We start from the raw sequence: 26,148 nt of genomic DNA on the forward strand, positions 1-26,148 counted from the left end.
GATCCTCAACGGCTGGACGAATCATGGATCCAAATCCAGTCAAACCCTCCCCCCCTCAACAAGCCCCTACTGTAGAAGAGCCTACAACATGTCGAGAATGTCGACGCCGCAAAGTGAAATGCGATGGTGTTATGCCCGTCTGCTCAATTTGCCGAAAGTACAGAAGGCATTGTCTCTACGACAAGCACAGTAGAACCCGGTTGACCCGAAGGTACATACATGGAGCCGCATCTATGAGCCACCGGGGAACCTTTCGGACTAACAGTAACGTAGACAACTCACCCTTCTAGAGGAGCGTCTCGAGAAGGCTGAAACAGTCCTGAGGCGGCATTACACTGATGGCCAGATTGCTGAAATGCTAGAAGGCCCAAAAGAAGGGCTGGTAACTCAGAATCAACAGGTACCAGCGGCGACACCAGCGACTGCACCTGAATCGGCACCTACGCCATCACTAACCTTGGGAACAACGCCGGGGTTAGTCAGCTTGCCAAATACAACCCCGACCCCGGGCAATGTGGACAACCTCCTCCAGCTACCGAATCAGACGCCTGATTCAAATATTTATATGACAGGTACAGGAAATGCAGGAACATTCACTACGGATCCCCTGCTTCTGGCACCTATCGGCGAATTAGATGCAGCCCCTGGACTTTGGACTACGTCACAAGACACTGCATTCGAGGCCACTCCAGCTCCAGCTGACAACTTTGAGTGGAACGAGCAAGAGACTTCATGGGGAACATATGATCCCGCGACTTGGTCTATAACGAACCATGTTGACGGAAACCCCCAAGCTATCATGGACGGCATGGCCTCTCTGACCATTGGTGATCAAAAGAGAGGATACTATGGTGCCGCTTCTGGATCCGCCCTCTTGCGTCAGATTCTATCTGCTCGTCCAGATGGAGAAGAAGTTGACGCTGAAGTGGCACTACATGAGATTGAGTCTCTGTTTCAACAGCACTCGGATCATTCACAGTGGTTCCGTTCTCAAGCTATGTTGACCAGAGTGGCTGTTGAGAACCTCATCGACGCCTTCTTTGTCTTCTATCATCCGACATTTCCTATCGTGCATGAGCCCACCTTTCGAGCCCAGTATGCAGGCACTCTCCCCTGTGCCAACAAAGGCCACTGGAACACGCTGGCAAACATTCTCGCAGCCTTGGGATCATTTGCGAGCAGTAACGTTGCTGATGCTACGGACCTGCCGATCTTCCAGGCTGCACAAAAGAGCCTGTTTTCAAACTATCTTGAGGTTGGAAACCTAACCCTTGTGCAGGCTTTCAGTTTGTCATCGAACTATATGCAAAAGCGAAACAAACCCAATACTGGCTTCAACTATGGTGGCTTAGCTATTCGACTGGCTATTGGTCTTGGACTTCATAAGGACCTGGAGGGGAACAGTCTTTCTCCTTTGCAGACAGAGACACGACGTAGGATATGGTGGTGTCTATGCGTGCTTGATGTTGGCGCCACTATTACCTATGGCAGACCTTTGAACTGGCCCCAGGCTGGTGTCGAGACTGCTTTCCCTCTGAATATTCACGAAAAGGTCGGTCGATTGAAATCACCAAGGAGATCATTTGTTAATCATCATTCCAGGATCTAACCCAAGACTCCACTCACTGCCCACCAGAAGTTGAAGGCATCACAATGTACACCTATATCCGAGTTCAGTCAGCTTATCATCTCAGCACCATGACGGTTTATAATCGTCTCATCACCAGCCCCTTCCCATCCGCCACGGAACTGATAACTCTTGATGACGTCTGCATCGGCTCTTGGCTGGCCCAAGTACCGTACTACTATCTTGCTGTACCCCCTCCAGACTCCGAGTTCGCGCTGGGCATGGGGATTTCAGAATGGCGCTACCGAAATCTCAGGATCGTCATGTATCGTCCATTCTTGGTCCGCTGGGCGAGATCATCCGCGCAGAACGCTCAGCAAAACTTGACGAGCAGCGAGAACCTTGCTGTTTTCAGATGTCTGGATGCCGCGAAAGAATCAATCACCCATATCCAAGGTTACTGGACTTCTCGCTCACATTCAAGGCTCGCAGCCTTTTATATCCTGTAGGCTATTCCCAAATCTCTGTCAAGCGTCGACTAACAATGGCAGGTATTTCCTATTCCACGCTACACTAATTCCTGTCCACTGCCTAAGGCAAAACCCCCATCACGCACTAGCACCCGACTGGCGCGCACAAATCCAGGCGTCCCTTTCTATTATGGGTGCCATGGCAGAGCTCAACCCTAACAGCTCGAAGTGTCGCGATATCACTCTCAAGCTGTGCTGGCCACATTTGGATGAAGAGGGTGCCCGCACATACTGTGACAATGCCCCGTTCGTCCCGAGTGTAGGAGACAGCGAGGCAGCCTCAATAATCAACGGTTATAATACATGGTGCGAGTCGATGACGAACGCCGGGATATCGGTCCCATATGACTGGGCGGACGACAACGACTCGGCTCTCGGGTTCTTTTGATAGTAAATTACTATTTGGGAAGCTGTTTTCTCCAAGATCGGCCAAGATACCTGCTAGATACTGCATAAAACCTGTCTCGTGTCTATCAATGCAACCAAGTAAAAGCATAATAGATCTTGTGTCAGGCACAATACCAATGCGAAGCTGTCTTTTGAGAACGAGGTGAACTTTGTGATGGCATTAAATTGATGTCACAACTGCCGGAAGCCTATTTGATTGCATAAAGTCATTAAACTTTCTTGACCGCACCAACGTTGCACTCTCATGCAACCTCCGCAACGGCTGAGCGATGATCCTTATGAACGAACGAACCTTCAGCCGGTTCCAAATGATTTCAGTTTCTTGTTTCAAAATTCGTCCAAGAATTTGCTGCTCGTAAATAGCCTTGAAATCTTCAAACAAGTCTGTGCTACCGTCCACGTGCTTCTTCACTTTAGCAGTCTAAAAGCATCGACCATCAAAGCGTCAAGACATCAAAGGATCACCAATTCATGCCTGTAGACTGTAGTGCCTGAGCGGCCAATACCCTCCCCGAAGCATCCGAAAGACGCGCACGAGGCTGTAAAGTCAATCTCAATGGGTGAATACTCTGTAATGCTTTGAGAGAGTTTGAGAAGCTGGCTCAGTGCTACCTTGCCATCGAGAATGGACCGATACTTTCCAGGTCGGCATGCCATATCTACCGTAATACCAAGAGTCATTTGACTATAAATAAGCGTAATGAATCCCCATGAAGTTGGTCTTGCTTATACCATCTCAGTACAACCTCAGACTCAAACCAATATTCACCATGAAGTGCACCTCTACCGCCTTTGCCCTCCTGGCCGCAGCCGCAGCTGGTGTCCAAGCAGCCAACATCCAACTTGTCGGCAAGGTCATGAACAGTGCTGCAAAAGAAGGCTTCGAAAATAGTAGAACCCTCGTCTACGCTGGTGGCAAGACCAAGCGTGATGCACCTAAGGTTTATGAGCCAGATCCCAACCGAGACTACACCCTCGAAGATGGTTACATCTTTGTCCTTCAGTGTAGCACTGCTGGGTTCAGACCTGAGTGCATCTCGTTTGGTTCTGAGCCCGGAAAGTGCGGTATGTTATACACCACCCTCTCAACGTGAGTGATACTAATAACCGGCAGTCTCTTACTTCGACTTTGACCCCAAGAAAGGCGATGATCCAACCTCAATCTCGGATGCCTTCAACCACAATGTCACTTCGATCTCCACCAACACTGGTGGCGCATGCCAGTTCTACCAGTAAGTAATCGATTTCTCAGCAAGCACAGCGATCTAACCGTATAAAAAGTTATACCGGCTGCGATGACAAGGGTGATGACCGTGGATTGAGTTCTTCCTACAACTACAACCTTAACGTGTCTTTGCCAGAGGACCCTCGAGCCGTCCAGTACTTCAGGAACATAACGAGCTGGAGGTGTTGAATACCCCAACTTCCTTCAACAAGACTTGAACTCACCTGACTTGCCTGGAAGCAATTGTGCATGCTTCTAAGGCAAGCTCAGGAACTCGAAACAGCATGAACATGTTCGGTCCGTTACTCGTGTTGAAGTGAGAATTCTCACTGTCAATTCCAGTTATGATTCTTATACTTAATTTCTTGAGAAATACGATAGTAGAGTCCGAATAATTACACAGTTTGGTTGTTCATTGATAATTGGTACATAAGATGTCACCTCGAAGCTATTTGTAGTGTTTGTACTCCGTAACGTGCAAGTAATTGCAGCCAGTCAGAATCAAAGCCGGGAAGTATAAGCGACAGAAAGGCTCATTTGCCTCGCATGATACATACATAACCTCTCACTAAAGAGCTTCAAGAGAGTCTTTAAGTTATCTAATACAGGGTATGATAGTACACGGAAGTATAAACGGTTTGAGAGAGGTATTCTTCGGATAATCCCTCGGCCCGAGATTAACATTCGAGGTCAGACCTAGTTACATCACATCAATCCAACAAAGGTTTCCCCACCAACTTCAACTCAACCAAAACAACAATGGGAAACACCGACGCGGCTGCTATTCTTGATGTCTGCGCGTATCATAGACGCGATTTTGACCTTGTACTTATTCGATCACGGCCTCATGAAAACCAGGTTGTTCAAGAATCTATAGAGAAGCCTTTCACTACGACGCCGACTGTGAATTTAGGGGCACTTGATATTCTTCCGAATGAGCTATTGAACAGCATACTTCGCAACCTTGATCTATTATCATATTTCCGGTTTCGCCGTGTCAACAGACGCTCCCGGGTCTTGGCAAGTGAGCTTCAAGAATACAAAGCTGTTGTCAGACACGGTATAGAAGGGTTTCGCGGCATGCTGCGTGCGCGACTGGCGACTCATTTTACATTTGAGGACATGTATCGTGCCTTAACAACTGAATCATGCTCATTTTGTGCAAAATTCGGCGGCTTTCTTTATCTACCGACTGCCTGTCGTTGCTGTTTTGCGTGCATTGAGAATGCACCTGAGCTACGTGTTATTAGCATGTCCGCTCTAGCAAAACTTACAAAGCTATCTGCCAAGCGTTTGAGTTCGGACATTGGATACACCCTTAGAACGGTTCCTGGAATATACTCTATGGAAGAAAGAACGGCAAGACGTCCAGCCTTACTGCTAGCAGAAGTGGAGGCTACCCGGAGACTGTCAGACCTGGGCCTCCTGACTTCGGACACAACGCGGGCTTTAGAGGCGCGGAGCGAGCAGAAGAACCAACGTTTCATGATGTCTACTGCATACCCGTGGTATGATCCAACCACTGGTCAAGTTGAAAATGGTGTCAGTTGTAAGGGGTGTCAGATTCGTCAGGAGACTCTGGCTCTGATTAGTCGAGATCGTGACAATGTATTTTCTTCCAGCGGTTATCAATTCCATTTTGAGACTTGCAAAGAAGCAAAAGCTTTATTCGAAGAGAGTGCAGGCGGAACAAGGAGTGTGGTGGAACCAGAATTCAGTCGTCGCAAGGGTTATTTCAACACATTGGATCGAGATGGTCTACCAAGATAAGAGGCAGCCTGCCATGTATACCACAGTAAATAACGACAGGCTTTACAAATTTTGAGTCAGCAACAGGAAACGCGAGGTCTGAGAAGGAGACTGACATGGGATATCTATCAGAACAGCGAGTTGAACTAGATGTGAGGGTAAATCCAGCAACCGCGTTCTACCTTTTCTTGAGTATATCATACTGTGCCTCCAGACTCTTGTACCAATCTCTCCAATCTGTTGAGGTATATCTTCCTCTTATGTACAGATATTTCAAAGAATAACAATTTACAAAACTCTATTGGCGACACTAGTAGAATATCTAGCTTTTGTGGTGGTGTAGTACAGTCGGTACTGGCTTGCCTTGATGTTGACTGTAAAGCTTTATGATCGAGTTTCGCTCTCAGAACAATTACGTTCCCAGCGACATAGAAATCAGGCGGAGGTAGTTTCCAGATAATGTCCTGATTTCTACCTGCTTGAGTGTTATTCATAAACGTTGTGTTATTGAAGTCTGATAATGGCAGCCCGTAGGCTGACCGGTACAAACTGATGATCGATGTGATATATCCTTGGTCGACCCTCGGAACTAAGTCGTGCTCGTTGACAAGAGCGTAGATATCTCGCGTTTGAGGAAGGCCTTGAGCCAGTTCAGTGATGTTTGTTGAAGTAACAGGCGGGGCTCCGAATGTAATGAGTGAGAACTTTGCGTTCGATACTTGTAAATGCTGTTAGTTCATGAAACACGAGGGAGGAAGACATGTACTTACAATCACTTGGGCAATGACAAACAAAGTGTAGAAAGACCATAGCTGCAACCGCTCCGCCGGCCGAGTGGCCTGTGAATACTACATCTTTCAAACTCTTGTCCGCTGCAACCTGGCGAATAATTTCCTCGGTGAGCCAGGGAAGGAGAGTCGCTGCACATGCTAAGAAGCCACTGTGGGCATGTATCTGTTCATTTGTGCCCGGGAAAGCCTAAAGATAGCTGTTAGTGGTTAGGAGAAACCAAACACCTTTAGCACTTACAAAGACTGAGCCAGCATCCTTTTGCTTCTTGTTAAAGTTTACAAGATGATCTGTCTTGCACGATGTGCCTCTAATGGAAACAAATAGGGTGTTTGTGTCTTCTGATTTCCATATTGAAGTGGCTTTGACTGTTCCAGTGATTGAAGGGGTCCGAGAGATCACCGGTACGAGGTCACCCCCAGGATGGACATCTGGTTTGTAGGCGGAGCATGCGCATCTGCAGGCTGCAAGCAAAAGCTCCAGTAAATCACGATCCCTGCAAAAGTTCGATTAGATCTAGAAGACACTCGCTCTATTCGGGTAGGAAGAGGTACCCAGTCCATGGCTGTGAGGTTTGCTCATCAACCTTTGAGTTTTCATACTTGGATATCTCTTTGGCAAGCCGTGACAGGTGAAACTGTAACAAGTCTCCATGTTCTCCTGATTCAAGCTTCTATCAGCATGCTAGACATTTTTCATGTGAGCCTCCTACCCTGGTCATCCAACTGATCGAGTACAAAGTCCAGGCATTCCAGCAGCTCAGTCACAGCCACCGAGAACGCTTGTGAGTTGGCGCTGAATTCTGCTTGCGATGTTGGCGCTGAGGCAGCAGCTGCAATTGAGGTCTTTGTGATCGCTCTTGCATTTCGACCTTTCAGAAATCTCGAAGCCCACATTGTGTAAATATCTCTATTACTCGTGATAGAAGGGTCAAATTCTCTGCGATGGGAGGGAGTCAAGATGATGCCTTGCTGCGCCACGTGCTACAGCCGCTCCCAGATTGGTCAATCGGCTCTCAGGCTAGTACCCACTCGGACTAACCATATCGGGCGACTTAGATTTGGCCATTTAACTGCCTGCCTAGAATAAGAGTTCAATATTTAATGAACATTTAGATTTAGTACTATAGAGTCATCATAAAAAGGAAAGACTCTATAATAAAGAACTTAGACTTTAAGTAGCTCTTAGTATTTTAGCTCTTAAGCCCTATTTGTCCTGAGAATAATGTCCCTCTCATCCCATCTAACATCTTCTTCCTTTCCATCCTTACTCAACGCATCCTCCTTCATTGCTCAATCTCCTCTTACCTTTCTTGATTACTTACTTTATTAGAAGTATCAAGGAAGCCACCACGAAATCCTTTAGACATTTTTTCCTTCCCTTTTCAAGCAATCCCTGTAGATCCAGACATCTTCCAACCCCAAGTCCCCTGTCTTTTCCTTTCCTCTGACCACATTCAGCCATAATGCCACAACTCTCAGCTTCGGATAAGCATCAACTTATCACCAAGATCAAAGATGGGTCCTTTGTGTTGGGCAATCTCAGCGTCGAAAGATGCCCCAAACTTGAGACCGCAGAGGTCTCGCGGGAAGTCCTGAAGCAAGTCTACGCGCTGATGGTGGACGAAGTCTCCAAGGTTTTCCATTTGGACAAGACTGAAGCCATGCTATGCTTCAAGAGATGTGTCAAAAAGCTCGTCCGTGGTGAGCCTCTACAGGCGAGAAGCTTGGACGAGTACAAGGGATGGAACAAAGTCAAGAAACACCCCCTGACCATCATGCACCTACAATCCCAAACTGGGGATTTAGCTTGCACCCCAGCTCCTCATCTCGTATTGTGATACTCACCATTCGCCATGCGCAAGTCAACATGACCTTGAAGAGCTAATGAACTAAATAAATCTCTAAAGCGGAAAGACTGGAGTAACATAGTAACCATTCTCGGAAAAGGACAACACTGCAACGCAAGTGCTCAACAGGCGCTCGAGTATTCTAAGATCTATAACTTCGCCCCCTCGGCCCGCCTCTTCTCTCGCTCCTTGTCCCTGAGCAGTCGACGAAGGATCTTTCCGCTTGGACTCTTGGGTATAACCTCCAGGAACTCTACACCTCCTCTAAGTTGTTTATATGAAGCCTTGTTATCTGCAACATGCTTCATGATATCATTGGCCACCTGGCCTTCGTCCAAAGACTCAGCCAAAGCACTCTTGACAACAAAGGCTTTTGGTACCTCTCCTGACCTCTCATCGGGTACTTGGATCACAGCACAGTCAAGGACATGAGGGCTCGTCAGAATGTGAGCCTCAAGCTCCGCAGGCGCAACCTGATGGCCCTGTAAATAGTCAGTATTGGCTGCACTAGTGGGTAAGTGTTTCACGTACCTTGACCTTGATCAGTTCCTTGATTCTGTCAACAATCACAATATGTTCATGACCAGAGGGAGCTAGAGTCACGATAGCCTCGTCCCCAGTACGGATGTACCTTCCATCTTCGTGATGTATAAAGGTCTCAGAGGTAGCTTTCTCGTTATTCAAATAGCCCAGCACAACTGATGGGGCATGAACGAGGAGCTCGCCTGGCTTGTCATATTCAGTAACTTCGTTGCCCTGAAGATCAATGATCTTGGCTTTGGCACCAGGCAACAAGGAACCAGACCCTTTTGTATAAACATCATCTTCGCTTGAGGAAGTGACGACAGTAGAAGTTTCCGTCATACCTTGGTGCTGTCAGTCATATTTCTTGGAAATTTATGGTGGATAGCTCACCATATGCTTGGGCGATTGTCCAATCCGGGTAGAGCTTCTTCATATCCGAAATTGTTTCTTCACCTAGAGGCGCTGCACCGCAGTAGACAAACTGAACACTGCTTAGGTCGTACTTGGCGCAGATATCCTTGAATCGTAGGACTTGGATGATAATCGGCGGGACCTTGGAGGACTGTCAGTAAGGGGTAATGCGTGTACAGGTCCCAGAATAACTCACCACCAGCAGCTGCCGGATCTTGAACTCTTGGACAGACTTGAGGAAGTCGTTGAACTCAAATTTCGGGAGAACAATAATTTGGTCACCTCGCCAAGTGCAAGTATGAGCTGCAATAACAAGGCCGTAAATATGAGAGAAGGGCAAGAATCCTGTCACTGCTTGTGTTTCTACACCCTTCTTCCGTCTAGCAACAGAGTCATAGGTAACGTGCTGTAACACATTCGAGATAACGTTCCTATGAGATATCATCACAGCTTTCTGTATTATGTTAGCATATACCATAGCTACGAAAGGAATGATCTTACCGGTAAGCCTGAAGTTCCACTCGAGAAGCATAGAAAGGCCGTCTGGCGTGCACCCTGACCTTGAACCCACTGAAGCTTCTCCAGTTCTGCAAGTTTCGAGCCTTCATTGATAAGATCCTCGATAGAAGCATATTTGAAACTTGTGGTAGGTTCAGCCTGCGGTATGTCGAACAGGTAGATGTTTTCATCTGATATGCCGACGTTCTTGGCTGCTTCAAGTGCTACCCCGAGTAAAGGTGTGCAAGTAAGAAGAGCCTTGGCCCCTGATGCCTTGAGTTGATGAGTCAGTTCATCAGAGGAGTAAGCAGCATTGGCTGGCGTTGCTATGCCGTTGAGTCGGTGGACGCCATAGATGGCAGTTACAAAGTCAATCTAAAGCCAAGTATCAGGTAGCCGTCCTCAAACAGACGGTCATATACGTACTGTGTTCAAAGAGAAGATAGCCAAAACCTTATCCCATGGCATTCCTTCATTCGGCTGCCATTGAAGACGCTTTGCCAGAGCTCTTGCAAAGGACTCTGATCGCTCAAACAGTTCCGGTGACGAGTATGAGCGACCGGTGATACCGCAAGTGAATGGATGTCTGCTCTTGGCAATGGGTTGGCGACCATACGCCTCATTCTTCATAAATTCAGCAATGGGTATCGAATCCGGAGGATCTCCAATATGTCAGCAATGGGAAGTTCCATCAATTGAGGCACGCGACTCACCAATTGGGAGCTGAGGCACCCAGCTTGGAGAAGTAAACACCATGGTGATATGAGGGCCTTGTTTTTCGCACGACCAAACGCGTTACGAACTATGATAGGTTGGAATGATATCAAGACAGCCAGAATGAATTTCTTATTGAAGAACATCGGCAAGCCAGCGAGTCAGCAACCTAACGTCATGAAAACAAATTGTGGTGGAGCTTTTGGCGGAACTACACTCTTATAGGAAAACCGAGAGCATTGCCATCTCAGATCGCGGCCAATCCCCCGCATTCTCCAGATTATTAGAGGTGGATTTCTAAGCCAACCATAGGTTCTCGTTGCCTCGCAGAACCTCGGTAGAAATCCTACCGAAACGCGTCCGTGTCTGGGAAAGGAAACCGAGCTGGCGACAGCTCTCGGTAAGCCGAACAATAGGACATGATTTAGGCTCGACTACCGCTACCTATACTCCAGTGAGAAATATCGACGTTAATCACCATATTCAAATTATCGAGCAAGTTTCATCATGGCTGTCACGAATTCCGAAAGAGTACCAGCAACCATGTTTGCGTGGAGAAAACACAAAGGAAGTCCGAAGCCGGTAATTATGCCAACTCACAACTTTCATAAAAAATGCATTAACATATTCGAGGTTTTTGAAGAAGTGCCCGTTCCCAAAGTGTCCCCAAATGGCATTCTTTGTAAGATGCTGGCATCTGGAGGTAGTAACCGTCTTCTCTGGTAGTTCACTAAATTCTGACCAATAATTTAGTTTGTAGAAGCGACCATTCTCTCCTTACGATAGAAAAGCAAGCATCTTGGTTCCAGGAAAAGTATATTCTAGGCCACGAAGGTTGCGGACAGATTATTGAAATGGGTAGCAATGTTCAGGACAATGGACTGAAAGTGGTGAGTGATGTTCTTTAAATGTTGGAATTGATCAGTGCTGAAGGTCATAAAGGGAGATATTGTGGCTCTTCATGCGGTGCCAGGCTGTGCACAAGACGACTGCCCCGAATGTTCCCGCGATCTGGCTCAACTGTGTGAAAGAGGCCATCACTCAGGGATTGGCCAAGATGGCTTCTACGCACCATATACTGCCGTCGATATCCGAGCTGCGGTCAAAGTTCCAGAAGGCGTCAGCCCAGCAGAAGCTGCTGTGGCCACTGACGCTGTGAATACAGCCTTTCACGCCATCACTAGGAGAGGAGAAGTCAAAAAGCATGAGACTGTATTTCTGTTCGGTCTTGGTGGACTTGGTTTCAATGCTCTCCAGATTGTGCATTACATTGGGGCAAGAGTGATAGTTTCCGATATTCGACAAGAACTGCTTGATGAAGCCAAAGCTCTGGGTATACCCGAGAAAGATATCGTTCCAGTGGGAAAGCCTCCCCAGGACTTCATCAAAGAGAATGGTCTGCAAGGAAAGATCGACACCGTTCTTGATTTTGTTGGTACTCATCAGACATTCGAAGATGCTCAGCATATCGGTAAGTGAATATTTTATTAGAAATTTATGGATTCCTAATTAACATGTGCTTTAGTTCGTCGTGGCGGTAAGCTTCTCTGCATCGGCAGTCTTGACACGGAAAACACTATTCACATGAAGATTGGCACCAGAAAGAGACTTTCTTTCATCTTCTCTTACGGAGGTCAAGTCCGAGATCTGGAGAAAGTTCTTGAGCTCATTGCTGCTGGTCATATTAGTCCACGAGTTGAAACCAGAAAGCTACCAGATTTTGAGGAAGTTCTTGGGGCCTTGGGCGAAGGAAAGATTAAGGCGAGAGTAGCGTTGTTACATGAATAGCCCTGTTCGTAACTTCAATTGATTTGCGATAACCAACAAAGGATTTCTATGCAATTTACCGTGTAATCTGGACTTTGCTCCACCATGCACTGTTAAACTCAAGATTTAGTGACAGTTATAGTCAAGCCATATTTAGACGGTTAAGGTAACCCATTTTGGCAGTCGTCTTCTAACAGAAGATCAAAGTCTTGTCATTGAGTTGGAGTTGATCCTATATGTAGATCGGTGGTAATCTATATTAACCATTAACGCTTGCGCCAGCAGGCAAGCTAGTTCCAACAGCAGCAGTTGTCCCAGCATCAACTGGAAGAATAGCTCCCGTAATCCACCTTGCATGATTACTCGCCAGAAACACAACAGCGCAAGCAGCATCCCAAGCTGTGCCTTCAGTTCCGAGTAGACTCCTTGCCTTTCTTGCTTCTCTGGCCTCTTCTGACATGCCTTTTGCGTACATCATTGGGGTATACAGCATCTAGCAAATGTTAGCCCAGTCCTCTTATTCTCGCGGGTGGGCACTTACTCCGGGACAGACACAGTTCACTCTGATGCCGTCTCTGGCGTGGTGAGCTGCCATGGCTCTCGTCATATTGACAACAGCTCCCTTTGCTGTTGGGTACAAGAGATGAGGTGTACCGCCCTTCAAGCCGGCTACACTCCCCATATTGACGATAGATCCTTTGATCTCACCTTCGTTCTTGGCCATTGCTGGTATGGCATACTTTGCCATCAAAACCATGCTTGAAACATTCACTTCAAGACCCATCGTCCACTTGGCCATATCCACGTCAATGGCTGTCCCAGAGGCACCTGCTATGCCGACATTGTTGACGAGAATATCCAAACGGCCAAACTCCTTCAGTGCAAGAGAAACAGCATTTTCGCAATCGTTTGCGTCTGTGACATTTCCTTGTGCTGGTATTGCCTTTTTGGAAGCTGCACTTTGGTTCGCCATATCGGCTGTCTTTGTTGCCCACTCCAAATCCATGTCGAGACATATCACGTTGCAGCCCTCGTTGGCCAACATGATTGATATCGCCCTTCCATTGCCAATACCATCTCCAAAGCAGCCTGCGCCTGTGACGATGGCGACTTTGTCTTTTAGTGAACGAGACGGAGGTTGAGTGGGTATCTCGGCCATGGCGCTGTTTGTTCTTGGATCTCTGATGAGCCTTGTATTATGAAATGATATAATCTATCATCTCATTTCACAATATTTAATTATGCGGTCGATGTCGAGTACTCCTTCCTCCGGTACTGTCGTGCGGCTTTCCTAATCGGGAATTGCCAGAGTTTAACAACTCTAATTCGATCTTCATTTTGTGGGGGCGCCGAGGTACGACGGCAGGAACGGGGACAGAATCACATGGCTACAGCCAATTACGTGCTCTGAGGTTATGATACCCCTCAAGCATGTGTTTTGTTGAGGCGGGTAAACAATTAAGATTAATCAATATCGTGAGTTATCTATTCAACCATCACCGAATCTTTCATCATGTGCGACTTTTCGGAATATGGCCCCAAATCTGCTGAGTGGCTTGCGGTAGAGGCAAGTCTCCCGCCTCCCCCAACCTTTGCGGATATCTATGAGAGACAGGCCGTAGTCAACAAAGGCCGTGAGGAGATATCTGCCAATGGCATGAAGGAGCTGGGCCACTTGGTCCGCATGAAAGACTACAAGATTCCTACGAGAGACAGCTCTTTCATAGAAGCACGAAGCTATAGGCCTGTCGATGCTGCCGATGATGCTCGCCTACCGATTTACATCCACCTTCATGGCGGTGGATATTTATTCGGCACTCTATCGTCTGAAGATGCCATCTCCTCGCGAATTGCAATTGGTGCGAAAGTTACCGTTGTCAATGTGAACTACCGTCACACGCCGGATCATACATTTCCAACAGCTTGGAATGACGTCGAAGATGCTTTCTACTGGGTGCACGACCATATCGATGAGCTTCAAGGCAAATCTGACCAGGTTGTCATTGGAGGCATCAGCGCTAGCGCTCAGTTAGCCGCGGCCTTGACTCTGAGACAGAACATCTCTGCACCAGATATCCGCCAGTATCCCAAGATTGCTGGTCAGATCCTGATGATCCCAGCTTTGGTCCACCTCGACCACTACCAGTCTCAACTTGACCAACTCACTAATCCCTTGGTCTCTTCATATGTCCAGAATGAAGACGCACCGATCCTTCCCAAGAAGGTCATTGACTTCTTTACCGGAATGCTTAAGTTTCCGGTTCCTTTTCCAGATGCTGATGATTTTCGAGCAAACACTGGAAACGCATCGGTTTCTCAGGTGAAGGGGCTTCCTCCTACTGTCTTCGGAATCGCTGGTGCAGATCCTCTGCGGGATGAGGGCCTCTTATACGGGAAGAAGCTTGCTGAGGCAGGGTAAGTCAGCAGTCGCTGCTTTTTTCTACCATTGAAATTGACATCAAAGCAGAGTCCCAACCGATATTCACGTCTTCAAAGGGTTACCTCATGGCTTTCGTAGGTATGGAGACCAATTGAGTGAGTCTAAGAGATGGGATAGAGTTATGGAGGAGGGAATTATTTGGGCCCTCTCGAGCCCTGAGGCTAGACAATTTGAAGTCAAAACCGCTTAACTATCTTATGTCTGATAACCTTGAGTTTTGGAATCTGAATCGGATAGATGACATAAGCAATAGAAGGTATTCAAATGTCTCCCTAAACCTATCATAAGATCTTCTAAAATATTCTAAAATATTCTCAAGTATCGTAAGTTTTCCAAACCTTAGGAAGGGTTCCACATGGTATCTGCTTATCATCAAACTCAAGGTGAAACCTTTTAAGCAACTAGACTGTATAACACCTCTCAGACCTAATTTTATCACAGATTATCATATCATAATAACATTTAAATTCTAATATGCTCTAACCTCAAGCGTATCTCAACACAAAGTCTGAATAATCCCTGCCCTTGACCTCATCACATCTCTTCCGATACCCGGGCGCAGGACCATTATATCTCGTCATGGATCTCTTCTGCTTATGAGCCAAGTTCTTGTTGACACCGGTCATCCATGAGTCAACTTCATTGGCTAATAGACCCTTTCCGCATTCATGCACATGTTGCGTCCATTCCTCCATTCCCTTATCAGTTGCTTCAGCGCTGATGATCTTGTTATCACGAGCATATCGGATAAACTCGGCAACCCAGTTTGCTGCATACTCAATGGACCTGAGGCAGCTGGTTAGTACTGATAGTAGTAAAGAAAGTTAGTGATCATACCTAGGAATATTTCCAAACATCTGATGAGGACCCATAATCATAAACATATTAGGAAAGTCCTGGACTGTAAGTCCCAAGAATGTCCTGATGCCCTCAGCCCAGACATCCTTCAGCTTCGTTCCATTTCGGCCCTCAATATCAACCGCATTGAAAGAGCCAGTGACAGCGTCAAAACCAGTAGCGTAGATAAGAACATCAAGCTCGTAAAACGCATCTCCTGTCTGAACGCCAGTCTCTGTGATCTGAGAAATCGGGTCTTCTCTAATATCAACCAACTTGACATTTGACTGGTTGAAAACCTCAAAGTAACCACTCTCAAGAGGAACTCTCCTTGTGCCGAAACCATGATTCTTGGGGATCAACTTCTCAGCCACTTCTGGATCATTGATTCTCGCACGGATTTTATCGGCGTGGAACTTGCTGTAAAGCTCGTTCGCTTTGTGGTCTGTGAAGACATCTGAAGAAACACTGAGAACCTTCGCGAACCCGGGCTCAGCATAGAGCTTCTCCCATTGCTCTTGACGCTCCTCTTCTGTCATGGAGAATACGCTCCTGCTATCACCGACATGGATGAAGCATGCGTATGATTCGGCACATTTGCGGAAGATTTCTGGGTATCTTGTGCGAATCTCATCCATCTCCTCTGGGCTGATCTTCTTGTTCCGAAGTGGAGCTGTCCAGTTTGGTGTCCTTTGGAACACTGTTAAGTGGCCGACCTTATCCGAGATGGCTTGTATGGTTTGGATCGCTGTAGCTCCGGTTCCAATAATGCCCACTCGCTTGCCGTTCAGAGCAGAGGCATCGCTTGGCCATCTGGCTGTATGCCAGGCTTGCCCCTTGAAGTTTTGAACGCCGGGAATATTTGGTAAAGTCGGTTGGTTGAGAATGCCCATGGCGGTGATGAGATATCGACATGTGTACTGCTCGCCATCTTCTGTCTCCAGCAGCCATGACGACGTATCTTCTTGAAACTTTGCCGATCTTACACGTGTGTTGAATTGCATATCACGCTTCAAGTCAAACTTGTCCGTGAGATACTGGATGTACCGAAGTGTTTCTGGTTGGGGGGCAAAGTGCTCGGTCCAATTCCACTCATCGAGCACTTCTTGTGAAAATGAGAAGATGTATGAGTAGCTCTCTGAATCAAACCGGGCACCAGGATACCTATTCCAGAACCAAGTTCCGCCCTCCCCGGAACCAGCTTCGATAACTCGTGTCTTTAAGCCAAGTTCCCGCATGCGATACAGGCTGAGAATGCCACTGAGTCCAGCACCAATGATAAGAACATCATAGTCTAAGTTGCTGTCTGGTGATCCAAACGCATCACCACGAATTGGTTGTGCTGAAGGCATTGTGAAGTTGTGTAACGATGATAGTAGATTGGTTGCCAGATAGAAAAGTGGCGTTGTGCTGAGATATGACAAAGTTTTAAAGATCGATGAAGGTTGCAGCACATTAGGTATCATGAGGGTTACGTCCGGCGTGTCGATTTATGCCCGCGGGTTTATTCTCCTCTGTATGCATTCCAGGGAGTCCTTGTCGACCCCGCACATCCGGGGGATGAAGGCTGGGGTATCGTGTAACCGAGAGCTAAACTTGAGGCTATTCCCGCCTTTCCCAAATAGGATAACCAGCCATTGCCGAGTCATTTGACATCGCGTAACGCTAGCCAAAGGGCGTCCGATACTCGGACACGGGGTAGATAAGAAACCGAAGTTGTTGAATTGATGGCTTGCCAAGCCAGTAGAGTCATAATCCAAAGGGGCTTGTGACACCTGTCAGAAGTAGTGCATTTCAGGCCGGCAATCCAGATAAAAGTTGCCCGATTTCAAGTGGCCGACGGCTCTATTCACGGTGACTTATCAAAGTGCGATAGCTCAAAATATAGTCGAATTGAACTATTCACTAATTTAAGTTGTTACGATCTAGTCTTTTCGTCCTAGTCCTTTCGGCTCTCTAGTAAACCCTCAGATTCCCAGAATTTCTCCAGATCACGTAAGAAAGCCCACTTCAACCCTTTCCCAAATCCCCTTTCCTTCCAATCATTCAGGCTCTTCGGAAAGTGAGGAACGCCATCGCGGACTGTGGAGTCATGAGCAACAACCACAAAGATGTTCTCGTTACAGTCTAGTTCCTGCAGCTGCTTGGTAGTCTTAGAAGCAAGTTCTAGATCCAAGCCAAACGTCAAGTCGAAGAGAGTATCTGTTGGTTCTCTTCCTCGTGATTTTTGCAATCGTGCGAAAGCTTCTCCGGGACAGAGAACTCCGTCTTCATGTGGATGGCATGGATGAGGACTGATGGTATCTGGCACTGGGAGAAACTTGGAAGGGCGGAAGATACCTGCGTAGTGGCAGACATCTCCCCCCATGAGAATGAAAGTGTCTGGGGAAGTTGTAGTCCTTGCTAGTCCACATAGGTGACCAACGGCATGCCCGGGACTGTCGAGGAGATAGAATGAACCGTCTCCAAAATAGTCAAACGCGGGGAACTGACCAATCTTGAGAGAGTCTGGGCCTTCGAAACTAATCTCACGCAGATTACGATTCCTACCAATTGTAAGCTTTGACCATCCACATGTTTTAGGACTATACGTACGCGTAGTCGCTTTCTTGGATGGGTGATTCTGGGTTCGCCGGTGCTCCTGGCAGCATTGCATTCTTGAAGCCCGGTCCAACGACAAGATCTGTGCGATGAGGGAAACTGGACGGATCGCCGATATGATCCCAATGCCAATGACTAGAAACTTTAGTAACTTGGCGTATCAACGGATTGTTTCGGGCGGCTGAACTAACCTCCATATCACAGCTTCAATCTCAGTCAAGGGAACACCATTCTCCTGCAGAATGTCTGCCACATTACCCGCTACTTCGATAGTGTACTTGGTAGTCGGCAAATACTTGACAATAGACGGTGAGTAATTGTTGTAATCCTTTCGAATTCCTAGGTCGAAGACTAGCTTCCTCCCAGACTGATGCTCAATGAGGAACGATAATGAAGGTGAACTCTTGAACGTCTCTAGACCAGGAACAGCTGGTGCCATGAACCTCTCAAGAATCGCAGGACCAAAGTTGACTGGGTTGATAAGCTTGACGGCTTTGATTTCCTCGCCATGAGGAATCTCAAGTTGCGGCGCTTTCTCCATGCTGTGTTGTTGATGACTTGGGATGGTGCTAAACCGAGACAAACTTGCTGCTTTTACCAATAGTTTAACTTAAATGTTCTTAGACTGGTAACCCCACGTTGGGTCAAGATCAGAATGACACAGATGATTAGAAGATTTTGAACTATACAAGCTCACGCGTCAAGAGGTTGTCACCCCGCAACAATAGCGTCGGGTCCAGGCCATCGGCACAATGATCGGCAAACCCAAAGCAGAAAAGCCTGCCAAGCCCATCCAGCACAAACAATCCACCCCGGACTCTACCCCAGAATTTTACCCCGTACCATCCAGCGTCAAAGCAAGATTCAATCAAGATAAGTATCGAGCTCCGATCCACTCGAAATGCTCCATCATCATCTTCACCATCATTCATCATTTAATCAAAAATGTCTGATTCTGAAAAGGGCGCTGCTATCAACCATCGAGAGGAGGCAGACATGACTCCCAAGCAAGGAGTCGAAGTCGACACCGTCCATCAGGATGAGGCGATGAAAGTCCTTGGGGCCTATTCAGGTGATGAGGCCTGGACTGAGGCGGAGGAGAAGAAGTTGCGCCGCAAGATTGATTGGAAGCTCATGCCTGTTCTCTGTGCTACATGTAAGCTGCATGATTGTCGGGCAGGGGATACAAGCTAACGATATACAGATGGACTGCAGTACTACGACAAGGCCATGTTGTCTCAAGCTGTATTTCTGGCCTCTCCAAGCTTCAATTCGTTGCTAACATGTGTTCTCTAAGGCTTTGTTTGGACTCAGAGAAGATCTCGGTCTTCTCACTGGTGATCGATACTCCATGTCGGCTGCCATTTTCTATCTCGGTTTCATCATTGGAGCTTATCCAGCCATGATGCTCGCACAGAGATATCCCATCGAACGAGTTGCTTCCGGCATTGTCACACTCTGGGGTATCTGCCTCATCCTGACTGTGGTTTGCAAAGATTACAAGACACTCTACACTCAGCGGTTCTTCCTCGGCCTTTTGGAGTCAGGTATATCTCCGATGTTCATGATGATAGTCGTAAGTCTGTTTATCTCATACCCGTTGGCTCCTTACTTAGCCTTTTTAGGGAAGTTTCTACAAGAAGAACGAACAAGCCATGCGCATGGGCATCTGGTACTCTTGCACCGGCTACGTCTCGATCATCTCCCCTATCATCAACTACGGATTCGGTCAAATCAATGGAGGAGTATCCTCTTGGCGATACATGTACTACTTCTCAGGTGCTCTCACCATAGTCTGGGGCATTATCCTCGTCTTTGTCCTCCCTCCCGATCCCGTCCGTGCCAAGGGCTTCAGCGAGAGAGAACGATATATCTTGGTTGCGAGACTCAAGACCAACAACTCTGGTGTCCGCAACACTCATCTCAAAGTCGCTCAGATCTGGGAACTCCTGCTTGACCCCAAGTTCTGGACCGTTTTCTCCATTGCTTTCTTGTCTATGATTGCCAATGCCCCTATCTCGACTTTCGTTCCTATCATCATTCATGGTTTCGGCTTTAGCACCCTCAACTCCCTGTTGCTCATGATGCCTTGTGGCGCGTACGCTGGAACACTTCAGCTTCTTTTCCCTTACCTCGCGTACAAGTTCAAGAACAACAGGTCCTATCTGGTCTTTATTGCTCAGATGGGCACTGTCCTCGCTGCTTTGTTACTCTGGCTTCTTCCACTCTCAGCTACGGGAGCCCTGCTTTTTGCAGTGTATAGTAGGTATCTCATTGAAACGATCCGAGTTTAGACTAACCCGATAATAGTCCTCCCATCCGTCGGTGGTGGTTATGCAGTGTTGATGGGGCACCAGATTGCCAACACTGCGGGATACACTAAGCGATCCGTAGCCTCTTCTGGTCTCTATATCGGCTACTGCCTCGGTAACTTTGTTGGTCCCCTCTGCTTCAAGAAAGGGGACGCGCCTCGCTTTGAGCCTGGTTTCATTGTTGTCGTCGTTACTTCTATCATAGCCGGTCTCCTTGCTCTTGTTTACCGTGGTCTATGCATGTGGTCCAACAGCAAGCGCGACAAGGCTGGTATCACTGAAGGATTTGACCATGCCTATGAGGATGACCTCACTGATAAGAAGGTAAGTCGTCTATTTTCACTCAAGGTTTTACATACTAACCAGTCAGAACATGCAATTCCGCTACATCCTCTAAATGTCAGGGTTCATAAGTGTTTGTCGAGATTGGCTCGGAATGGATATGGTCTTTGTTTAGTGGTCTATGAGTTTTAATTGACTGTTCAAATGAGATACATCTTGAACAGTATCCCAATCTTCTCATAACGTAGTACATAGCATCAAGCTATCTCTTGTGAGATGTTCAAACGTCGCTGCTGTGAGCCACCGAGGGTCGGCCCAATTACTTAGGGGCACGGTCAACAAGATCAAAGTTGGAGATCTTGAACAGATGGGCTGCTAAGTGGCGATAAGTATACGGAATCCGGGTTGAAACTTATATGTGAAACGCAGTTATTCACCCAGATTGTTGCCTATGCTACCGAACTGGCTTGTCTAACCTCATCTTGGTGTTTGTCCTGATGTTTGCGGGCCCAATCTCAGATGCGAAAGCTTACCCTGAAGCGACGGTCAAATTTGAATATGACCTAAACTTTAGTATAAGATTCCTTAAATAATCATAACATTTAATATATAATTCCTGAACAATCATAAACTTTCTTATTTATTACTACTCCATAAAGCTTGGAACTATGTACAATAACTCATTATAAAAACGAAGGGTAGCTGTGTCCTCATACCGAGTCATGGGAGGGACGCGTTAAACCCCGCGCGGGCGAAAAATACGCCGAACTTGATCTCAGTGGAGTAAAGTTGCTACAGGCGTCTTATCGCGCTAACCCCCGCTAAAACCAATGCATCTCCTCTGCCCATTGCAACCTGAACCACGACCTCGGCTACTAAATCTGGGGTTAGTCTGGGGTCCAGAGTTGATCTCGCCTTGAGCCTGCATCGGCATTCAACCTCCTCACCCAACCCCAACCCCAACCTCACGCAACAACCACTTCTCTCATCCGGCAATGACAGAACTCGTCGGCAATTGGCTCCACTTCAGTGCTCGACAGCCGAAACGAAAGCGCGCTGAAGCTGTTTGTTTCTTTTGCCATTCTAAGAAGATCAAGTGCGATTTGCAGGTCAGTCTCCCCGCTCGCCTCGGGGCCGGGCTTTGAACTGACTGTTTGCTAGAGCCGGACGTCGCAAGGGGAGGCGAAATGCTCTAATTGTGATAACCAAGATCAAGATTGTCATCTTCGGCCGTCACGGAGGGGTAAGCAGCGTCGGAGGGCGTCCACGCAAGCTGAGTGTGGCACTGAATGCGATACTATTGTCGCTGCGGGTGAGTTACTCACACGCATCACTGAACCTGTAGTAATATCGATGTTCAAGGCGAAGATGTGGGCGAGAACAATCCAGAACCGCCTGATGCAACAGAAATCGACTTTGATGACAATGTAATTGACCCAGGTATGGGTGACACGCCAGCGCCTGTGCAAGCGACACCAATTCACGTCGCGTTCAACATACCCTCGGCTGGGCGCGCTCCTGATGCTGCAGTCAATCATCCGACAAAGTCAAGCACGTCGCCAACAGAAGGCGCTGGTCGCAGTCATGCTGGAGATGTCGACACAGGCTTCCTTCAGATCTACGGACCTGAGAACCAGCTCGAAGCTGAACAGCAGGAACTTGTCGCAAATCTTGAGCTTCGCAATTCAGCATCGGACCCTCGACAGCAGGAGTTGCAGCAGAGCTTCTCGGAAACATACTTTGAGTACTGTTATCCATGGTGTCCTGTTCTCGATCATGACACGCTCGACTCTGAACTTGCGCGATCGCCTATGCTTGCGAATGCACTTGCGCTCGCTGCGAGTCACATCCAACCACCTTTGATACCTCACCAAGGTCCAGCCGCCTACTACGAGAAAGCGAGGATGATGTTTTACATGGATGAGGAGCCGGATATACTTACGTCGCTTAAGGCAGTGTCTCTGTTCTACTGGTGGGCACCTCGCTCACCATCAACGGCGCATAGGCATGCAAGCTGGTGGTGGACTAGCGTTATAATACGACATGCGCAGCAGATGAACATTCACCGTGAGCCGAAACAAGAGAGTGTGGCCTCAAGCGCACTTCATCTGAGTTTGCGGCGGCGATTATGGTGGACTGTCTTTGTAAGTTCTCATGCGCTCGCAGTTTGAGGCGTACTGACATGTTTTAGGCACGAGAGAGATTGACATCTCTTTGTCAAAGCAAACCCTGCATCATCAACCCCGAAGACATGACGATACAAGAAGTCCAGCCCTCGGATTTTCCAAGCGATCCGGCGTCACAGAAGAAAGGTCGAATATTTAAATACTGGGTTCGCCTTGCCGGTATAATGGGCAAGGTATCTAAGGCGCTATCGAAGTCAGTGGACTCGTCTCCGGAAACGGCGACATTTCCTACGGAGCTCAGACAAGAGCTTGTGGCGTGGGTTCAATCATTACCTCCAGATCTTCAACTCCCTATCGGTTCGAGTCGAACTGAAGGTTTCGACAGAGATGTTCATCAATTGCATCTCCCATACTTGACCACGATCATTGTGATGCATTTACAGAGAACGACACCAGACCTGCCGCAAGCGCTACCACCCGCAATCTTAGCTGCTTCATGCATTGCCAGAATTCTGAGAGATATTCTGTCGCGCGGCAATGCGCGATTTCTCATGGCGATTACCTGCTGGTACAGCGGTACTGCCTTCATCGCCTTGCTACAAGCAAGCCGGATCAAGCAATTCTCCCAAGAAGCAGAAGAGGGCCTGGACATTCTGGACCAAGCAGTCGGACAGCTCCAGCAAATGTGGGCTTCTGCCAATGTTATACGGCAAGGATTTGAACGACTGCGCGCGCTGCCTAGGTCCATGATGCATGCGGGTAAAGGCAGAGCGGCAGGTTCCAACGGCTCTGGGGACGCACCATCGAATGACTTTGACTGGAAGCTTTTGTTTCCATTTGTGACTAGATCGACAAGTCGGATCGCGGACTGTTTGCTCGCTGATGATGAGTTTGGGACTACAGCGACTGCGCTGCCGTCGCCGGAAAATGCAGTGTTTCATGAGGACCTGCTCAATCGTTATCATGATTTGCTTGAGCCGTTTGTTGATTACAATTTTGACTTTTCAAATATTAATCTTGATATACTATAGTAATGCAAAGATATTTGGGGCAAGCAAGTAAAGTCTCATGGCAATTGGTCTGCGCCTTTGTCGTTATGCTTTGTTTGCTGGGGCCGCCATCACAACTTTTTGAACACTCGCCATCTCTCTACCAGAACTTCTCAAATGGGCTCTGTACCGATTTCTACACAAAAGCTCATAAATTTGAAAACTAACTGTGTCTTGATCTAAGTAAAAAACTCGTAATTGTAGATCTACTGCTATCTTAATCTTAAGTACTGCAAATGGTATCCTACTCCTCCTTCAAACCTCAGCATCGAAGCGTCTCTGCTTTCTCTACATACCAACTAAGATCGCTCTCCGGATCCATCTCAAACTCCGTGAACCCATTACCCATAAATCTAAACGGATTCGCCGTGTTATACTCAATCTCAAAGTCCTCCGCACGAATATCCCCCAGCATGCGATTAAACAGATGAGCACTTCCACCAAACAGCGCAGTAACACGGCCGTCAACTTTGCCACGCTTATACCAACTCGTACAGCCTCCACTCCAGACGAGAGTCTTGTGGACTTGGTCGCAGTACTTGATGAAGGCGTCGACCTTTTCCTTCTTGGGGACGACGTACTTGATGTCTTCGGTGGCCATCTTCTTGATCCACTTGACGAAGTAGTCGCCTGTCCAGTTGAGGGACTCGACGAGGGAGCCGTGGCCGCCGAGACAGTTGGGACCCATCATCATGAAGTAGTTTGGCATGGAGGGGACGGCGACGGAGATGTATGCTTCTGGGTCCTCTTTCCATTGCTCGCGGAGGTCAATCTTGTTGAGGCCGACGATGGGATAGCGGGGACGGAAAGATACGTCAAAGCCAGTGGCATACACGACTGGAGAATTGTTAGCATGCCATTCGGATGCGAGAGCGTGAGGAAATACTTACTGACGTCCACCTCATGTTCCTTGCCATCAGCAGTCTTGAGGCCCTTCTTCGTAACCTGCGTAATCGCGCTATCCGTCAAATGACAGTTCGGCCGCAAGAACGACTCGAGATACCCAGGCCCAGGTGTAATACGACGGCAACCCAGCTCCCACTTAGGAATAAGCTTTGAGCACAGCACAGGATCATGGCCAAGCTTCTCAGCCATTTGCTCCGCAGCCAGTTTCATGCCGCGCTCATTATTCTCGCCTTTTCGGAATATATAGAAGGACTTATTCGTGCGAGAGATGATGCCCTTGCGATGTTGAAGATGAAGCTCTGGGTCTTGGAAGCGTGCCTTGTCCTGCTCTGAGTAGCGGGGATTAGGGTCATCGTCCTCTCGGCCCAGGTGCTTTGATGGTGGTGCGCGGTAGTAAACCCATGCTGGACCGCGGACAAAGTTTGTGACTTCTGTTCCGGGAAGTTTTGCCATCTGTGGCACAATCTGGATTCCAGATGAGCCGTTGCCAATGACAGCGATGCGCTTTTTGCTGTAATCGTAAGAATGATCCCAGTTTGCTGAGTGAGTGGTGTGGCCCTCAAAGTCCTTCAGACCGGGGATCTTGGGCCATGCCTCGTGACTGAGCAGTTAGTACTTGTGTCAGAAGCGGCAAGATTGAGACTTACACTAGAACTCCCTGCGCTGAGATCAATACGTGGCAGAACTCTTCCCGTTGAATGCCCTCGTGCTCAACTGTGACCCTCCATTGACCTAGATCATCAAGCCACTCAGCGCCGATAACTCGGGTGTTGAGCTGTAGATCACGGTCGAGATTCCACTTCTTGACAGTTGCCTTCATGTACGACAAGATGTCACCACCGCTAGCATAGAACCTCTCCCAGTTGGGATTGGGGTCAAATGGGAATGCCTAGACGTCGTCAGCTCAAGTCGCGATCATAGAAGGGCAAACGTACGTAAATGTGACTGGGTACATCGCACTGAACACCAGGATAATTATTCGCCAACCAAGTACCGCCAATATCGCTGCGCGCCTCAAAGATAGTGTGATCAACAATGTCCTCCATCTCAGGGAAGCGATGTTGGAACTTGTGCGCCATCAACAGACCAGAGAAGCCAGCGCCAATGGTGAAGACCTTGATCTTGCGCGGTGTATAGGCATAGTCTTGGCTGAGTGTGAACGGATCTGTTACATGCCCGTTTGTATGGCCGTTGCTGAGTCCATTCTTGATGTCATCTAGCTTTGTGACAAGTTCTGGGAGCTCAGTTGCTGGCATTGAAGACAAGTCCTCGGCGGATTGCGCCTTAGTCTCTGGAGACTCAAAGGCAGGCATTGTAACTGATGATGAGGTTGATCTTTGAATCTGCTCAAGGTGTTTGAGATTGAAGCGATGGTGAGGATGAGATTGATCTTGTAAGTCTGTTCAAGGTGTTGTTGAAGTACTCATGATGCTTAACAATAGGTAAAATAGCTGGTGTTGTCTCTGCCCCATCAGCTCTACCAGCACTAGGCCCGGCAAAGACTCAATCAGGCCATCGCTTTAGCATCTCGTGCCTCTTGCGTGGTCATTGCCGAAGTCATCT

The 26,148-nt window shown here is 47.8% G+C and overlaps 14 protein-coding genes; 8 read left to right on the plus strand and 6 right to left on the minus strand.

Annotated features, from left to right (window-relative positions):
• Window positions 1-23: 23 nt before the first annotated feature.
• On the plus strand, window positions 24-2,485 carry FFUJ_05278 (uncharacterized protein; the record flags this gene model as incomplete). XM_023571336.1 has 4 exons in its annotated part: window positions 24-211; window positions 274-1,552; window positions 1,603-2,072; window positions 2,119-2,485. 4 exons carry the CDS (start codon window positions 24-26, stop codon window positions 2,483-2,485), a joined length of 2,304 nt encoding a protein of 767 aa, XP_023425657.1.
• Window positions 2,486-3,275: 790 nt separating this feature from the next.
• FFUJ_05277 (uncharacterized protein) lies at window positions 3,276-3,919 on the plus strand (the record flags this gene model as incomplete). XM_023571337.1 has 3 exons in its annotated part: window positions 3,276-3,570; window positions 3,620-3,737; window positions 3,787-3,919. 3 exons carry the CDS (start codon window positions 3,276-3,278, stop codon window positions 3,917-3,919), a joined length of 546 nt encoding a protein of 181 aa, XP_023425658.1.
• Window positions 3,920-4,489: 570 nt separating this feature from the next.
• Window positions 4,490-5,500, plus strand: FFUJ_05276 (uncharacterized protein; the record flags this gene model as incomplete). Its single annotated transcript, XM_023571338.1, has 1 exon — window positions 4,490-5,500. The coding sequence occupies one exon, from the start codon at window positions 4,490-4,492 to the stop codon at window positions 5,498-5,500; it is 1,011 nt and encodes a 336-aa protein (XP_023425659.1).
• Window positions 5,501-5,676: 176 nt separating this feature from the next.
• FFUJ_05275 (uncharacterized protein) lies at window positions 5,677-7,164 on the minus strand (the record flags this gene model as incomplete). XM_023571339.1 has 5 exons in its annotated part: window positions 5,677-6,197; window positions 6,250-6,457; window positions 6,509-6,764; window positions 6,823-6,928; window positions 6,981-7,164. The coding sequence occupies 5 exons, from the start codon at window positions 7,162-7,164 to the stop codon at window positions 5,677-5,679; spliced, it is 1,275 nt and encodes a 424-aa protein (XP_023425660.1).
• Window positions 7,165-7,733: 569 nt separating this feature from the next.
• On the plus strand, window positions 7,734-8,108 carry FFUJ_05274 (uncharacterized protein; the record flags this gene model as incomplete). Its single annotated transcript, XM_023571340.1, has 1 exon — window positions 7,734-8,108. One exon carries the CDS (start codon window positions 7,734-7,736, stop codon window positions 8,106-8,108), a length of 375 nt encoding a protein of 124 aa, XP_023425661.1.
• A 158-nt stretch (window positions 8,109-8,266) lies between these two features.
• On the minus strand, window positions 8,267-10,307 carry FFUJ_05273 (probable phenylacetyl-CoA ligase; the record flags this gene model as incomplete). XM_023571342.1 has 7 exons in its annotated part: window positions 8,267-8,599; window positions 8,649-8,983; window positions 9,033-9,195; window positions 9,250-9,507; window positions 9,555-9,926; window positions 9,978-10,213; window positions 10,265-10,307. The coding sequence occupies 7 exons, from the start codon at window positions 10,305-10,307 to the stop codon at window positions 8,267-8,269; spliced, it is 1,740 nt and encodes a 579-aa protein (XP_023425662.1).
• Window positions 10,308-10,772: 465 nt separating this feature from the next.
• On the plus strand, window positions 10,773-12,053 carry FFUJ_05272 (related to alcohol dehydrogenase; the record flags this gene model as incomplete). XM_023571343.1 has 5 exons in its annotated part: window positions 10,773-10,847; window positions 10,899-10,968; window positions 11,019-11,155; window positions 11,208-11,736; window positions 11,791-12,053. 5 exons carry the CDS (start codon window positions 10,773-10,775, stop codon window positions 12,051-12,053), a joined length of 1,074 nt encoding a protein of 357 aa, XP_023425663.1.
• Window positions 12,054-12,291: 238 nt separating this feature from the next.
• FFUJ_05271 (related to short-chain alcohol dehydrogenase) lies at window positions 12,292-13,191 on the minus strand (the record flags this gene model as incomplete). XM_023571344.1 has 2 exons in its annotated part: window positions 12,292-12,525; window positions 12,574-13,191. 2 exons carry the CDS (start codon window positions 13,189-13,191, stop codon window positions 12,292-12,294), a joined length of 852 nt encoding a protein of 283 aa, XP_023425664.1.
• Window positions 13,192-13,545: 354 nt separating this feature from the next.
• FFUJ_05270 (related to lipase/esterase) lies at window positions 13,546-14,662 on the plus strand (the record flags this gene model as incomplete). XM_023571345.1 has 2 exons in its annotated part: window positions 13,546-14,447; window positions 14,500-14,662. The coding sequence occupies 2 exons, from the start codon at window positions 13,546-13,548 to the stop codon at window positions 14,660-14,662; spliced, it is 1,065 nt and encodes a 354-aa protein (XP_023425665.1).
• Window positions 14,663-14,957: 295 nt separating this feature from the next.
• On the minus strand, window positions 14,958-16,661 carry FFUJ_05269 (monooxygenase-like protein; the record flags this gene model as incomplete). XM_023571346.1 has 2 exons in its annotated part: window positions 14,958-15,258; window positions 15,310-16,661. 2 exons carry the CDS (start codon window positions 16,659-16,661, stop codon window positions 14,958-14,960), a joined length of 1,653 nt encoding a protein of 550 aa, XP_023425666.1.
• A 587-nt stretch (window positions 16,662-17,248) lies between these two features.
• FFUJ_05268 (uncharacterized protein) lies at window positions 17,249-18,451 on the minus strand (the record flags this gene model as incomplete). XM_023571347.1 has 3 exons in its annotated part: window positions 17,249-17,855; window positions 17,905-18,045; window positions 18,102-18,451. 3 exons carry the CDS (start codon window positions 18,449-18,451, stop codon window positions 17,249-17,251), a joined length of 1,098 nt encoding a protein of 365 aa, XP_023425667.1.
• A 404-nt stretch (window positions 18,452-18,855) lies between these two features.
• Window positions 18,856-20,619, plus strand: FFUJ_05267 (related to allantoate permease; the record flags this gene model as incomplete). XM_023571348.1 has 6 exons in its annotated part: window positions 18,856-19,066; window positions 19,115-19,155; window positions 19,208-19,486; window positions 19,536-20,172; window positions 20,221-20,546; window positions 20,593-20,619. 6 exons carry the CDS (start codon window positions 18,856-18,858, stop codon window positions 20,617-20,619), a joined length of 1,521 nt encoding a protein of 506 aa, XP_023425668.1.
• Window positions 20,620-21,499: 880 nt separating this feature from the next.
• Window positions 21,500-23,661, plus strand: FFUJ_05266 (uncharacterized protein; the record flags this gene model as incomplete). XM_023571349.1 has 4 exons in its annotated part: window positions 21,500-21,613; window positions 21,666-21,816; window positions 21,867-22,648; window positions 22,696-23,661. The coding sequence occupies 4 exons, from the start codon at window positions 21,500-21,502 to the stop codon at window positions 23,659-23,661; spliced, it is 2,013 nt and encodes a 670-aa protein (XP_023425669.1).
• A 280-nt stretch (window positions 23,662-23,941) lies between these two features.
• FFUJ_05265 (monooxygenase-like protein) lies at window positions 23,942-25,898 on the minus strand (the record flags this gene model as incomplete). XM_023571350.1 has 4 exons in its annotated part: window positions 23,942-24,516; window positions 24,570-25,186; window positions 25,233-25,474; window positions 25,521-25,898. The coding sequence occupies 4 exons, from the start codon at window positions 25,896-25,898 to the stop codon at window positions 23,942-23,944; spliced, it is 1,812 nt and encodes a 603-aa protein (XP_023425670.1).
• Between the last annotated feature and the right edge of the window lie 250 nt (window positions 25,899-26,148).

Source organism: Fusarium fujikuroi, chromosome FFUJ_chr02, assembly GCF_900079805.1.
Source record: "Fusarium fujikuroi IMI 58289 draft genome, chromosome FFUJ_chr02".
NCBI classification, from domain to species: Eukaryota; Fungi; Ascomycota; class Sordariomycetes; order Hypocreales; family Nectriaceae; genus Fusarium; species Fusarium fujikuroi.